We start from the raw sequence: 16,291 nt of genomic DNA, 5'->3' as shown, positions 1-16,291 counted from the left end.
ACTTAGCTATGAAACATAGCCCAGTGGCAGTGTATTTTAAATTTAAGTATTTGGCAGATCTCAATTTATTATAGAAATGAGCCGTTTGAGTCTCCCTGGCTCTGCAGAGCACTCCAGTAATGCAATTCCAGCTTGAGAGGCACATACCACTCTAGGTCAAGTGCTGACATTGAAGGAAATTTTGGCAGTTGAGGGACTGTCACAGCCACCAGGGCAGATGGAATTACCCTGTACTCTCTCTCTCTCTGTCTCTCTTTTGGCTAATTGGATTACTCCTCAGAGAAGGATGTTTGATAAAGTCAGATTAATAGGGGGATCCTCTTTAGCCAGCAAAGAACAAACTTTCCTGAATGGAAGCAATCGGGTGAGTTGTCAAAATATGGGTGTCTGAGCTATAAGGGACACCTTTAGGGCCAAAAGTAAAAGACCAAAGGGGTCCCATTAGCTACAAATACAAAGTTCCAGTATCTTGTTCTTCTAGTTCATGGACAAGAATTAAATATGCACTCTGAGTCACACAAGACATAAACCTATTGCTGTTTTAGTCACTAAATTGTGTCCGATTCTTTTGTGATGCCATGGTCTGTAGCCCACCAGGCTCCGCAGTCCATGGGGTTTCCCAGGCAAGAATACTGGAGTAGTTTACCATTGCCTACTCCAAGGGGTCTTCCTGACCCAGAGATTGAGCCCAAGTCTCCTGCCTTGGCAGGCGGGTGCTTTACTGCTGAGCCACCAGGGAAACCCATAAGCCTGTACTTCATCTTTTTTTGCAATATTTCTTAGAACAGGCTTCCTTGCACAGTAGGAGACGAGTGAGAGTTATGATTTTGTGATAGTCATGCATGGTAGTAGAAAAGTCTCCCCACTAGAGACCATCTGGATATCCAGTCTAGCTGCACAGGTAGCCTCCAAGCCTCATTTTTCTTTTCAATCTTCCGATATAATGCCAACCATGGAAGATTTGAATGGAAATTAAATGAGAAACAAAATACAGAGCTTCAAGGGGCACAATAGATATTAAAAAACCATTTGTTCTACTTATTTTACATCCCTCAAAAATTAGAACCACTGTGCTGTGTGATTTAGTCCCTTTCATGAAGGAAAGAGTGGTTTGTCCTTCTACTGGGGTCAGTGGTCTATCCTGAACATATTCCTCTGTGATTATATGTAAGAATTCTTCTTTGATCCCTTTGCGTGAGAGGTGGAATCTTCCCAGAAAGCCAAGGCTCTCCTCAAAACCCACACTGCAGTAGAAATGTTCTCTCCCTACAAAAGGCACATTGTCTAATGGCCGTGAAATGTTCTTTCCCATGGTGCTTGGTGTGTTTTGACACCCACGTAATGTATGGTCAGTGGGAAAACCAAAGTCTACATCATAGACCTCTGCTGAGTTGGGTGGACTAACAAGATTATAGCTTTAAAATTGGGAACATAGAATGTGATCCAAAGAAAGAAATACTTCTGAGGCAGGGCACACAGTAGGGCCCATTTGGAAGCGGTCACCATCATGGTACAAATGCAGAATTTGTATCTTGTTTCTGCAGTTCATAGGCATGGGTTACAATTTGAACATGCTAATTTAGTTTTTTTCAGGATAATTTGTGTTCCTCCATACTAGTTGTGATGCCTGAGACAACCCCTGCATCCTCCCACAACCACATTTTGTTCTAGACTTAATGTAGCAGTAGGTATCCTTAGGGCTGTCTCCTAATGTGTCCTGAGCTCTGCATCAAGAATCTCATGTTTTCATCTGAATGTCTTTCAGACCAAAGGTAGTTTCATGCCACCATCAGACTTTTTTAGTAAACCAGGTTCTATGACTGAGATTCTTGCCACTCTTTTTGGAAAGTTGGAGAAAATCCAGGGAGATCAATGACCAACACAATCCTCTCTAGAAATTAAAATTGCAGTGTTAATAGTTGATGAAAGCATGGTTTGTTTGGTCTGAGTAGGGCAGTCACATAAAGAAATTAGTCATGCTGCCAGTTGCCATGAACCTAAGATCTTTGGAGGAATATAAAAATTAAGGGTACTGAGCCTTTTTCGCAGAACTGTTGCATTTCCAACATTGTCCCGGGGCAATCTGATTCCAACCCTGCTGAAGAAGTTTTCAGCCAACATCACCCCATCTAGTGTACACAGAAATTGCAAGACTTAAAAGGTATATGCTGGCAATCAGTATAAAACAATGGGCTTCAGACAACTACAAAGTTGCTGAGGATGGACTATGTTTGTACAAGATTACTGTCGCTCTGGAATATGCTGTGGGGTTCATGTTGATCGTTTTTGTTATATTGATGTCATTCCAAACGTCAAGCAATAGGGTATTAAAGCTTAGTTAAGTTACCCTGCCTTTCTTTCCCAGCTTTCCTTTCCTAAGCAATTTGTAGAATTTGTACACGGCACCAGCAGTTTTTATCTTTCCTTACATTTGCCAGCAAGATGCAGTTTACTTTATTTGACACAGCACATAACTATAGAAGGGCTAAAGGATTTCTGGAAATCATTTATCCCAGCCCTCATCCCCACCCCAAAGCCAATGCTGGATTTCCAATGGAGATGGCTTCATTTTTCCTAGTCTATTGGCTCTCAAATTTGGGTGCATCAGAATCACATGAGGGCTTGTTAAAACACAGATCCCTGGGCACCACCCTCAGAGTTTCTAATTCAGTAGATAGGGAGCTTGCATTCCTAACACGTTCCATGAATGCTCCTGTTACTCATCAGAGAACCACACTTTGAGAACCATATTCCTCCCAAAGTGAGGCAAAGATTGAGAGAAAGCACCCTTCTCAGCTGACACTTTACTTCTTCAGTATTTTAATTCATTAAATAATGTAGCATATCAGTAATCTACTTCCAGTGATCAAGATTAGAATGTGTTTCCCAGCCTAGAGGAAGACTTCATCATTCACACAACTCCAATGGTATCACAGGAGGAACGTGCTGTTAGAAAGTGGCTGGCTGAATTGTGCTGCTGTTTCTCTTCCCCCTCTCCCTTCACCTTCCCCTTTCCCCTCTTCCTCCTTCCCTTTCTCCTTCTAACTGTTATTACATACTTTTGTTTCTAGGAGCTTCAGCTGCAATCTGGACTTAAGGCCAATATGGATGTCCAGGGTGGTCTAGCTATTGATATCACAGGTGCCATGGAGTTTAGTCTATGGTATCGTGAATCTAAAACCCGAGTGAAAAATCGGTAAGCCTATGTATAGTACTCTGTGAAAAGAACCACAGAGGTTTCTTTTCTAATTTTATTGAAGTAAGGTTGATTTACAATGTTAGTTTCTGCTGTACAGCAAATTATTTGGTTTTATTGATACATATATATGTTCCTTTTCATATTCTTTTCCATTATGGTTTATCATAGAAAATTGAATATAGTTCCCTGTGCTATACAGTAGGATCTTGTTATTTATCCATTCTATATATAATAGTTTACAACTTCTAATAGCAAACTCCCAATCTTTTCCTTCCCCTCCCCACTCCCTCTTGGCAACCACAAGACTGTTCTCTATATGCAGAGAGATGTTTTTGGAATTCTTTAACCTTCCAACACCTCAAATTCTATGCTTTCTATTTGTAATCATTAAATCATAGAGTGGAGAGTAACCATGGGAAGTCATTCTTACCATAGATCCTTATGAGCAGGTAGGTATCTAATACAACTTAGAGAAGGATCTTTTTGCTTTTAAAGACATCCATGGACAGCTTGCCCAGTGGGTGAGACATCCATCTTCTCTTGGTATTCCACTTTCAGTTCAGTTCAGTCGCTCAGTAATGTCCGACTCTTTGAGACCCCATGGACTGCGGGACACCAGACTTCCCTGTCCATCACCAACTCCTGGAACTTGCTCAAACTCATGTCCATCGAGTCGGTGTTGCCATCCAACTATCTCATCCTCTGTCATCCCCTTCTCCTCCTGCCTTCAGTCTATCCCAGAATCGGGGTCTTTTCCAAGGAGTCAGTTCTTCACAAAAGAGGGACAAAGTATTGGAGCTTCAGCATCAGTCCTTCCAATGAGTATTCAGGACTGATTTCCTTTAGGATTGACGGGTTTGATCTCCTTGCAGTCCAAGGGACTCTCAAGAGTCTCCTCCAATACCACAGTTTAAAAGCATCAATTCTTCAGTGCTCAGCTTTCTTTATGGTCCAACTCACATCCATACGTGACTACTGGAAAAACCATAGCTTTAACTAGACAGACCTTTATTTTGCTTTTTAATATGATGTCTAGGTTGGTCATAGCTTTTACAGTCATGAAACAAGCAGGGTGATAAAATATTCCACTTTAGGAGTTGAGAATGCTGTCATAAAACTTTACTTTTAAGCAAATTGTTTTAGCTTATCCCTCTTGTTGAGATTTCAAATCTTTCTTGTTTTGCTGTCTTCAGTGGAGAAAAAAAGATGATCACTTTTGTGCAGAATCTAAGTCTTAAATATTCTGAGTCCTTTAAGTGTATTTATCAGTGTTCATTTTTCTAAACAGAATTTTCTCAGGTCCTTTAGCTTTTTAAATTTACCCATTAGATCAAATGAAAGCATTTTATTTTGACCTTAAAGCATCTTTGAACCAGCATTATAATAAAAAGGATTATTCTTCTGTTTGTTATAGTATTGAAGAAAATAAAATGAAAATGAAATTAATGTTTACATTTTTGGATATTTAAAAATACAGTGGGGCAGAAGTGAGATAGGAGTGCTAAAATTAGATTTTTAAAATTTATTTTGAATAATGGATGAAAGAATTGAGAAAAATCAAAAGGTAGCACACTTAATATGGAAGATGACCCTCAGGGTTACTAAAAGGAACCGAAGAATGAGAATGGGAGAAGCTTTCAGAAGGATAAGCAATGTACTTTAGGGATTCCCCCCGAATCAGTCATCTTTCACCTCTTTCTGATGTATTTTCTGGATAGAAGTTTTCCCAAATTAAACTGAATTGAATTATTTGCAGAAGGAAGTCAACAATAGCAATGCAAAAAAAAAAAAAAAAAATCTGGCTTTTTGAAAGGGACACAGTATCACTAAGTGTCTACCAGTGTCCACATTATAGCCAATTCATCTTCAATTTTCCATTTGCTCATTTAAAGATGATCTAAGCCTTTGTTGAGTGTAAGATGTGAGAAGCTATGGTAAAGGATTCAGGGATTTTTTTTTAACTTATTTTAATTGGAGGCTAATTACTTTACAATATTATAGTGGTTTTTGCCATACATTGACATGAGTCAGTCATGGGTGTACCTGTGTTCCCCATCCTGAACCCCCCTCCCACCTCCCTCCCCATCCCATCCCTCTGGGTCATCCCAGTGCACCAGCCCTGAGCGCCCTGTCTCATGCATAGAACCTGGACTGGAGATCTGTTTCACATATGATAATATACATGTTTCAATGCTATTCTCTCAGATCATCCCACCCTCGCCTCCTGCCACAGAGTCCAAAAGACTGTTCAATACATCTGTGTCTCTTTTGCTGTTTCGCATATAGGGTTATCGGTACCATCTTTCTAAATTCCATATATATGCGTTTGTATACTGTATTGGTGTTTTTCTTACTTCACTTACTGACTTACTTCACTCTGTATAATAGGCTCCAGTTTCATCCACCTCATTAGAACTGATTCAAATGTATTCTTTTTAATGGCTGAGTAATATTCCATTGAGTATATGTACTACAGCTTTCTCATCCATTCATCTGCCGATGGACGTCTAGGTTGCTTCTACGTCCTGGCTATTATAAACAGTGCTGCGATGAATGTCGGAGTACACGTGTCTCTTTCAGATCTGGTTTCCTCGGTGTGTATGCCCAGCAGTGGGATTGCTGGGTCATATGGCAGTTCTATTTCCAGTTTTTAAGGAATCTCCACACTGTTCTCCATAGTGGCTGTACTAGTTTGCATTCCCACCAACAGTGTAAGAGGGTTCCCTTTTGGATTCAGGGATTTAAATGATACCACCTCTGACTTACTTTTCACTGGCAATGGCAGCAAGTGTGCTGTGAGTAGGACAGCAGACATTAGTAGGTCTATCAAAAGAGCATAACGTACAACTCAGATTTCATCTGAAGTCTGCAGTTAAATTAGAGTGGTCCTAGAGGTAAGCCTTCTACTAGAATTGCTTATCCTCTTCATTTTCCTCCAAACCTTTATCCCACTCAGTCCAGTCTGTGATTGTTGGAGAACCTATGATACCTGTCCTTTCTGAGGCATGCAATGTACATGCTGTAGAAATTGTTCTTCATGATACTGTATTTTTTAAAAATATCTTGGCAACCATAGACTTCTGTCACCAAAGACCTTTTAGAGAAAGTAATAAAATGAATTAAAATAGCTACATAGAAGCCAAAAGAGAGATCGTTACCAAGAAAATTGTTGTAAACATCAGCTGTCTTCTGGGTGAGCTTAGATTTTAAGATAAACAGGTATTTCTGACTTTCTGAAAGGACCAGATCCCAGGCATCTTTTCCTCTTGGCTCTTGGTATGCCCATATCAAACATTAATGCCAGATAGACATTTCATTCCCACATTTAGAACTGAAGGCTGGGAGAGGACTCAGAGGTAAGACAAATTTTCACTGCCCAGTTCCTAGAACTATCCAGAATTCTAAGCAAATATAGGTCACCTCTTAGTCCTTTTCCAGTTATCAATGTCAGAAATTCAGACCCCATGGTCTGTTAGTTCAGCTCAATTAAATGTGATTCATGGATTATTTTGCTCAATTTTTAGGGTAAGTGTGTTAATAACTGGTGACATCACGGTGGACTCCTCTTTTGTGAAAGCTGGCTTGGAAATTGGTGCAGAAACAGAAGCAGGCTTGGAGTTTATCTCCACAGTGCAGTTTTCTCAGTATCCATTTTTAGTTTGTCTGCAGATGGACAAGGAAGATGTTCCATACAGGTAAGAAACAGGACTTATGGAATGTTCCAGGGCCATCTAGAGTTCACCAGGAGCTTGCACCCAATTTTGAGCATTCCACAGAAATTAAAGGAAAATGGTAAAACCCAGTGAGACATGAATTTTCTTTAAATGAGTAAAGAATAATTGATAAGACTAAAAAAATAATGTCAGTTTCTAGCATTCCAAGAAACTATAATGACAAGTTCATTTGATTTTGGAGATAATATCATATTCTAGCCCAGAAATAATTTATCAAGGCAACAAAGAGATTTGATTTAGTGTAAGTTTCCACATAGTTTCAGCAAAAACACTAGATGCATATTTACTATCAGCTGTTTTCACAGTTTTCTCTTGGATAGAAAGCTCAAAACAGAACATCTGACAATCATTTACCATGGCTTAAAAGCCCAAATGAATTCACAAGTTTTATGTAATCGGTATAACAGCAACTTGCTCTGGTTTAAGTTTTGGCCCAAGCGTTAAGTGTTGGGGATTTTGAATTTTAAAAAACATGCTTTTATTAGAGTACTTGTGTGTGCATGCTCAGTCTCTCAGTTGTGTTAAACTCTTTGTGACCCCATGAACTATAGCCTGCCAGGCTCCTCTGTCCGTGGAATTCTCCAGGCAAGAACACTGGAATGGGTTGACATTGCCTTCTCCTGGGGATCTTCCCAACCCAGGGATCAAACCCAGGTCTTTTGCATTACAGGCAGATTCTTTACCATCTGAGCCACCAGGGAAGCTTCTCTGAGGCTCTTAAGCAGTTGCTAATTTATATTAACTTATGTCTAGAATGGACTTCCCTGGTGGCTCAGACGATAAAGAATCCTCCTGCCAATGCAGTAGACCTGGGTTCAATCCCTGGGTCAGGAAGATCCCCTGGAGAAGGGAAAAGCTACCCTCTCTAGTATTCTTGCCTGGAAAATCCAATGGACAGAGGGGCCTGGCGGGCTACAGTCCATGGGATCACAAAGAGTTGAACATGAATGAGCGACTAACACACACAGACATCTAGAATAAACCTCCATTAACACATTAAAAAGAAAATCAACCTTCCGGTGGTCAAAATGCAATGACCAGCAGCCCAGGCACAAGGCTAACTGATCTGGTTCCACATTTCACTTGGCCCAGAACTCTAGGGATGTTTCCCTGACAGCATTGTTGGCTTAAACCCAGATGGATTTGCTCCTTACTGAAAGGGGAGTACCCCAAAGGCAGGGCCCCTGGAATGAGCGATGGGGGACATAGCAAAGCCTAGAAAGCCTAGCAGCATCTCCAAAAATCTGAGAGGGATTTGGTCCTTCATTCCAGAAAAATGAGTGGCAGGACTCTCATATCCCAGGCCTGTGAAGTGTATCTGTTAGTGGAAAAAGAAATGGGAAGGGAAAAATCACCCCACTCGTGGGAATGAAAGCTTTGGTACTAACATCCTTTCTCAAATGGCTTTGACTCAGAAGCTTGAAGTGTTCATTCAATAACTGGGCTCTGATGGGTGTGGCGTGACTTTAATATGTGTGTGATTTTGTTATTGTTGTTATCATGCAGGCAATTTGAGACAAAATATGAAAGGCTGTCTACAGGCAGAGGTTATGTTTCTCGGAAGAGAAAAGAAAGCCTAATAGGAGGATGTGAATTCCCGCTGCACCAAGAGAACTCTGACATGTGCAAGGTGGTGTTTGCTCCTCAACCAGAGAGTAGTTCCAGTGGTTGGTTTTGAAACTGATGGGGGCTGTCTCACTAGACTCCATCTCGCTGGAAGGGATACAATGTGACACGCCTAAGTATTGCTCTCTGAGAGCACAGTGTTTACATATTTACCTGTATTTAAGAGTTTTGTAAAATGTGATGAAAAACCTCACATAATCAAGTTTGGGCCTGAATCATTCGATACAACCCACAGTGTCATTCTGAGCCAATCTATGTGATCCTTTTAGTGGCATTCTTAGTTTTCCTGCATCTCTCTCAAATCACATTTACTACTGTGAAACCAGTTCTGCCCTAAGAAGAAACTATTGTTTAAAAAAAAAAGACATACACACACTCGGGGGAGCATAATTTTGTTTCAAAAATGTTCAATCACTGTATGAAGTCCTTGGTAAAAATCTTACATGGCTTGTCTCTACCAAACATGCCCAATCAGGAAAGTAGAACTTTTTGTTGCTGTTTTTAGAGGGTAAGAGGGGAAAGAGACATGACTTTTAAAGGTTTCTGTCAACTACGTTCAAGAATTAATATTTATCTCTTCTGTTGTTAGTTTTATTGAGCACTGAGGTAGGAGGCACACAGAATTGACACGTACCATCTCGTCTCTCTGCTGGCCACATAGATTGCTAGAAGAAAGCCTGTCAGTCCTCTGCCTTCTGCCTTACAAAAATGTCAGACTGAGCTTATCAGAATTAGAAATACTAACTTCAGGAACTCCATTTGACTTTTCTTGTGCTGTGTCTCATTGAGACTTCAGTGTGGTCCACTGTCCTTTATAAGGAAGATCCGCAAATATTCATCATTTTTTATCTTTCAACCAATTGTTTTGTGGTGGAAGTTCCAGTCTTGTTGGACTACAATCTGCAAAGGCTGGGAGAACTTAATAATACTTTAAGGAACTGGTGGATTTGGATTCTAAAATATGAAATCAAGAAAAGAATGTCTCTATTTGTACAAATTAAAAGAGACATTAAAAAAGACATCTCTTACGTCTCCTGTACTGGCAGGTGGGTTCTCTACTACTAGCGATCAGTACTTTACTCTTTTTACGGTTGAATAATATCCCATTATATAAATATGCCATTTAACAGTTGATGAACATTTGGATAGTTTTCACCTTTTCATATGTTAACCATTTTCAGGTATTTACTAATAAAACAGACACATATGTTAATAGTGACAGGTCCCAAACAGATAACAGGTGCTCACTTATCCATGAAACACGCACACACACACACATATACAATGGAAGTTTAAGTAGCCTACCATTAATTGTAAATTTAAGATGATATGTGATGAAATAAATATGTGGAATTCCTACTGAATTGCTTTTGTCTTCTATTACTTGGTTGTTGTCATTCAGTCACTAAGTCATGTCCAACTCTTTGCAACCCCATGGACTGCAGCACGCCAGGCTTCCCTGTCTTTACTATCTCCAAGTTTGTTCAGACTGGTGTCCACTGAGTCAGCGATGCATCCAGCCACCCATTACTTTGAGCACCGTGTTTGTCTGTTACCCTCACTTTCTGAGCTCAGACGCATACACAACTGAGGCTCTACAGCTCCACAGAACAGGCCGGGTGCTCTGATGAGTGGTCAGAGTCCTTTGGAAAACACACTGCTGAAAACAGCAGCAGTCAGAAGCTCTTAAAAACAAGCTCTAAGCCCAGTTTTTTAAAACTTTGGACCAGCATACTTACTGTGTTATTGAGAAAAGAAAAAGGACTAAAAAGCAGGAGGGTTTGGGGGGTACTGGTAGTGGTGGTGGCATTGGCCTTGGAGGAAACATTCTATAGAGACACTGTTGTTGCAGCAAAAGCAAGTTGATGGCAGAGCACTGAGCTTAAGGTATTGTGAGCTAAGAAGCCCCGGCCATGTGATGCTTAGCAAATCCCAGCTACTTCTGTAACAGCCTGTGTGGTGTGTGTGTGTGCATGCTTAGTCGTGTCCAGCTCTTTGCGATCCCATGTACTATAGCCCATCAGGCTTCTCTATCCATGGGGTTTTTCAGGCAAAAATACTGGAGTGGGTTGCCCTGCCCTCCCCCAGGGGATCTTCCCGATCCTGGGATTGAACCCACGTCTCTTATATCTCCTACATTGGCAGGTGGGTTCTTTACCACTAGTGATCACTACTTTACTCTTTTATGGTTGAATAATATTCCATTATATAAATATACCATTTAACAGTTGATGAACATTTGGGTACATTTGGTGAAAACCAAAGTTTTCACCTTTGGTTATTATGAGTAATTCTGTTATGAATTCTTTTGTGTACAAATTTTTGTGTGAGCATGTGTTTTTATTTCTCTTGGGTATATGCCTCATAGTAGAATTGCTGGGTCAAATAGCAATTCTATATTTAGACTTTTAAGAATTGCCAAATTGTTTTTCAAGTGACTACACCATTTTACATTTCCACCAGCAGTGTATAAGGTTTCTGATATCTCCCTATCTTCAACAACAATCTTACTGCCCTTTTTAAATTATAGCCATCCTAGCGGATGTGAAATGGTACCTCACTATTGTTTTGATTTGTGTTTCCCTAATGACTAATGATGTTGAGCATTCTTCAATGCACTTATTAGCCACTGCATATTATTACATCTTCTTTGGAGAAATGTTTATTCAGATCCTTTGCCCTTTAAAAAATTGGATTATTTGTCTTTATTATTGAGTGGGAAGAATTCTTTGCATATTGGGGGTGTAAGTCCCTTGTCGGATAAATAATTTCTGAATATTTTTTCCATTCTATGTGATGTCTTTTCACTCTCTTGATAATGTTCTTTGAAACACAAGAGTTTTTAATTGTAGTGAAACCCAAGTAATCTATTTTTCCTTTTGTTGCTTGTACTTTTGGTCACATCCAAGAAACCACTGAAAATCCAAGGTCACAAAGATAGACCCCTATGTTTTCTTCTAAGAGTTTTATAAGTGAAGTGAAGTCTCTCAGTTGTGTCCGACTCTTTGCGACCCCATGGACGGTAGCCTACCAGGCTCCACTGTCTGTGGGATTTTCCAGGCAAGAATACTGGAGTGGGCTGCCATTTCCTTCTCCAGGGGATCTTCCCAACCCAGGGATTGAACCCAGGTCTCCTGCACTGCAGACAGACACTTTACTGTCTGAGCCACCAGGGAAGAGTTTCATAGTTAGCTCCAAATTAAATATTTGACCTAATTTGAATTAATCTTTATGTATGATGTGCAGTACAGGTCCAAATTCATTCTTTTGTATGTGGATACCTGGTTGTCCCAACAGCATTTGTTTAAAGTATTTTTTTTTCCCATTAAATTGTCTTGACATCTTTGTTGAAAATCAATTGACTGTAAGTGTAAAGGCTCATTTCTGGATTGTCGGTTTTATTCCATTAATCTGCATGTTATCTTTATTCCAGTAGGATACTCTTTTGATTGTTGTTGCTTTATAATAAGTTTTGAAATTGGGACTTATGAGTCTACCTACTTTGTTCTTTCTCAAGATTGTTGTGGCTATCCTGAGTCCCTTGAGTTTCCATATGAATTTTAGGATTTAGCTTGTCAATTTCCACAAACACAGCTGGGATTCTGATAAGGATTATATTGAATCTGTTCATCAGTTCAAGAAGTATTACCATCTTAACAATATTAGGTCTCCTGATCCATGCATGTGAGACACCTTTCCACTTACTGAAATCTTTTAAAATTTCTTTCAGCGATGTTTTGTAATTTTCAGAGTGTAAGCTTTGCACTTCTTTTGTCAAATTTATTCCAAGTGTTCTATTATTTTTGATGCTATTGTGAATGGAATTGTTTTCTTACTTTCATTTTCGAATTTTTCATTGCTGTATAGAAATGCAATTTTTTGTATTCGATCATGTATCCTGCAATCCTGCTGAACTCACTTATTAGTTCTAATATGATAGATTCCTAAAGATTTCCTATATAAAAGATCATATCATCTGTAAATAAAGACTGTTTTACTTCTTCCTTTCCAATATAAATTGCTTTAATTTTCTTATTGTTTAAATGCCCTGGCTAGAACTTGGAGGCTGAACATTGAATGGAAGTAGTGAATGTGAACATAGAAAGATGGTGGTGCTAGTGACGATGGTGATGGGGGTGAGCGCAATGAGGGACGATAATAACCCCAGAACATGAAGGAAGGCTCAAATCACTTGGTAATACTCCAGTTCTATTTTCACTAATTAATTTACTTTAAAATTCATAAAAACTTATTTGAAAGCTTAAAACATTAAAAATAGTCTAAATATGTTCCTGTCCAGGGAGGAGAGATGGAGTTCAAGATGTCTATCCTGTCATTGGGCGTCCCACATGTTTCAGCTGGCTCCTGACATGAAGAGTCTGTTCTGGACTCAGGTTGATAAAATATTTCCTGCACTTTCTGCATTAATTTAGTTGTCAATTGAGACAGTGGGGACGGAAGATGGGTGGAACTGGCAGGTTGTGGCTTGAAATTCCAGGTCTACAATCTTTTGGTTGAATGATTTGGGGCATACAGCTCTATTTGTCCCCTTTAGAATAGGTATGATAATCCTATGTCACTGGGTGGTTTGAAGAATTCCTCCAGATAATGATTATATCTAGTGCAGAGCACACAGTGCTGTGCTGAGTCGCTCAGTCGTGTCTGACTCTTTGCAACCCCCTGGACTGTAGCCCACCAGGCTCCTCTGTCCATGGGATTTCCCAGGCAGGAATACTGGAGTGGATTGCCATTTTCTTCTCCAGGGGATCACCCCAACCCAGGGATCAAGCCCAGGTCTTCCACATTGCAGGCAGATTCTTTACCGACTGCACCACCAGAGCACACAGTAGCATCTGATAAATGTTATTTTCCACTTTAATTAATGTTGTTTTAGTATTAGAGATGTCATGAGCAATGTTCTTAGTCATCAATGATCAGTTTCAACAAAATGATATTTGTTGATACTTTCTACCTCTTCCTTCCAACTAGTGAGATAGTAGTGGTCACACTTCTCTAACTCTCAGGGTTTGGTGCAGTGTGGCCAGGACATCTGAGCCTCTCACAGGCAGCATCCAGGAGAGTGGGAAGCAGGGGAGGACAGTCGTGAGGGCGATTTGGAATAAGACCACATGATTTCTTTACCTTTCTTCAGCTACTACTTAACCAGGATTGGCTTCTCTTTTACTCCTTTACTATCCAGGACATCTAAAACCCCCAGATAGAGTCAGGTCTGTTTGTGGCTTAAGTGTGCAGACAAGCAGTTCACACTTGCAGAGCCTACTGCATGATTGCATATTCTATTTGATGAGTTTAGAGAAGAGCATAAAAGTTGATATCAATAAAAAGTCCACCATTGGAGGTATATTAACTAAGCATTTACCTTCCATAGTGGGATTAACATTAATCTAGAATGAGTTAGTAATCCTTTGCTACCCTCCTATTAATAAGAGTTTAATTTGTTCACAGTTGACTTGGAACATCACATAAACCTGTATGCTATTTTCATCCTTCTATTTTTACTAAAAAGATTCCTGCCATAATCTTCTAGGATTACATGTAAAAGTTTGGACCTTCTCTTTCCAGAATAGGCTTTAGATTATATTACCTGATTCTTTTGTTGGTGAAAGTGAGTCACCTCCATTCTGCTTTGGGTTACCTATCCCCACTTTTTTAAACTTCTCCCACTCAATTTGCTTGAAGATCAACCATATAAACACAGTCATAAGTAAGATTTCCGTGCGAGATGAATCAAATTATTGAGATACGAAGAGATGTTTACGACTGAAGATGTTCTAATATATTCCCCAATTAGGGAAGATGACATCGACTTTTCAGTAAAATCTGAGGGGAACTTGGTGAAGCCAAAGCACTTATGGGATGATCAGACAGTTCCTAAGACTTAATTATTTGCACTTCACCAAAGTCTTCCACAGTCTCCCAGTTACACTATGATTCATCATTTTATACAGAACCTCTTAGGCATCAAACACTACTCTAGGCACTTCATAGGTGGCCTATAATTTCATTCTCAAAAGAATCCTATAAGGTAGAAACTGTAATTATACACATTTTCTGTATGGAGAACTGAAGCACAGAGAGACTCAGGGCCTTGTGTAAGATCCCATAACCAGTAGAGAACACAGGATTAACCCAGGAATCTCCCTCTAGCGTTCAAGCACATAATCATTGTCCTCTGCTACCTACCCAGGATTCAGTCTGAGCTCCTAAATCTGGAAGTCCTCTCCACACTCAAATTCAACATTTCATTCCAGCTTCAACCACATGACTCTTCACAAACAGCGCCCCTCATGTTCCTGCCACATATACTCTCCAAACACACCAACATTTGGCTGTTCCAGTTCCTCGTCTCTCATCCTTCCTTCTGCCCAAACGAATCTCCCCAAGCACAGCTTCCATCATATTTCCTGTGCGTAGAAGCTGCCAATGACTGAGCCACCTGCTTGCAGGTACACTTAGTACATCTACCGCCCACCTGGGAATTATAAACGGTGAGCTTCTCAAGCTTAGATCCACACTTGGAGAGCCTTGCCCTAGAGAAAAAGAAGATACTTAAAGTCATAAGAAGACTCCCAGTCTCTTCTCAAGTTTGCAAACTCTGTGTGTGTGTGTGTTTAGAAAGTGGGGTTGTTGGGTGGGGGGGTTGGAAGCAAGTGTTTGTATTTTAGCAGTGAATATGTATTTCAGCAAATCACAAGGCGCTTCTCATCCCTCAGTCTTCAGGATAATTTTATACAAGTGAAGTGCTAAAATATGAAGTTTCTAAATAAGGTGTTTGCATGTTTTGGGGTGGATGGTAAGGATATATCTGTGTCAAAAGTTTTAAGATTGTTCATGACCTTTTATTAGAGGACTTTGTCTCAAGGAAATCATCAGAGATGCTTGGAGAGATTTGTGTTCAAAGATGTTCATGGCAGCATTATTTTCACAGCCCCAAACAATATGAACTAAGTGCTTAAAGTATGAGATTAAGTAAACATGAAATGAGAAATAAGATATTAATGTTAAAAAACATTCCTTTAAAAATATTGGAAGTTAAGAAGGTAGGTTTATAAATTTATGGAAAAAATAGACTACAAAATAGCATGCAGAGTATCAAATACACTTGCAAGCAATAATATTTGTTTCTGGAGGTATTTTGCTTAGTGATTATGAATTTTCCCTACTTTTTAGTTTTTGGACTATTTTTACATTTCTAAATTTCCTTCAAAGAACATGTACTATTTTTATAAACAGAAGATATCCAGTAAGATATCTTACTTAAGTTTCTTACTTAAGAAGAAACCCAGTAAGTGGTTTAAGCATTTTTAAGCAAACTGTATAGGAGTGAACTTGAATTTTTCAGTAGCAAATGTGCTATAATGGAGAGGTATATTGTAGTAGTTTATATTTCTTTTTTTTTTTTTGTTAGTAGTTAATATTTCTTGAATGCAACTACAGGCTAGGAGTAATATGCATTATCTCACAATTCTCTCTTTATAATAATATATAACATGCCACATATTATATCTATATTATAATGTTATGCTATAATGCTCTATCTAGTGTTTGTTTGTGTGGAATATACATACATGTATAATAAAACCTGTTTTCACTCTCTATCCAGTAGTACTGAAGGTACATAAGCCTTTAGGGATGATTATACTCAAGGGGCAATCTGTTGATTGGGGCAGAAAAAATATACGTCAGTTTTTGCTGTGTCTTTGATGACTCT

The 16,291-nt window shown here is 39.3% G+C and overlaps 1 protein-coding gene across 1 annotated transcript in view; it reads left to right on the top strand.

The window, feature by feature from the left end:
• Window positions 1-9,923, top strand: part of LOC122673573 (microsomal triglyceride transfer protein) — a 54,808-nt gene extending 44,885 nt beyond the window's left edge. The window contains exons 16-18 of the mRNA XM_043871473.1: window positions 3,072-3,196; window positions 6,724-6,894; window positions 8,440-9,923. Coding sequence (XP_043727408.1) covers window positions 3,072-3,196; window positions 6,724-6,894; window positions 8,440-8,611 — 468 coding nt within the window. The 3' untranslated portion in view covers window positions 8,612-9,923. The remainder of the gene's footprint in view (window positions 1-3,071; window positions 3,197-6,723; window positions 6,895-8,439) is intronic.
• Window positions 9,924-16,291: the final 6,368 nt, after the last annotated feature.

The sequence above is a fragment of the Cervus elaphus genome, chromosome 17 (assembly GCF_910594005.1).
Source record: "Cervus elaphus chromosome 17, mCerEla1.1, whole genome shotgun sequence".
NCBI classification, from domain to species: domain Eukaryota; kingdom Metazoa; phylum Chordata; class Mammalia; order Artiodactyla; family Cervidae; genus Cervus; species Cervus elaphus.
Note: the sequence above shows the minus strand (reverse complement) of the source record. Positions and strands in the feature narration are given on the sequence as shown.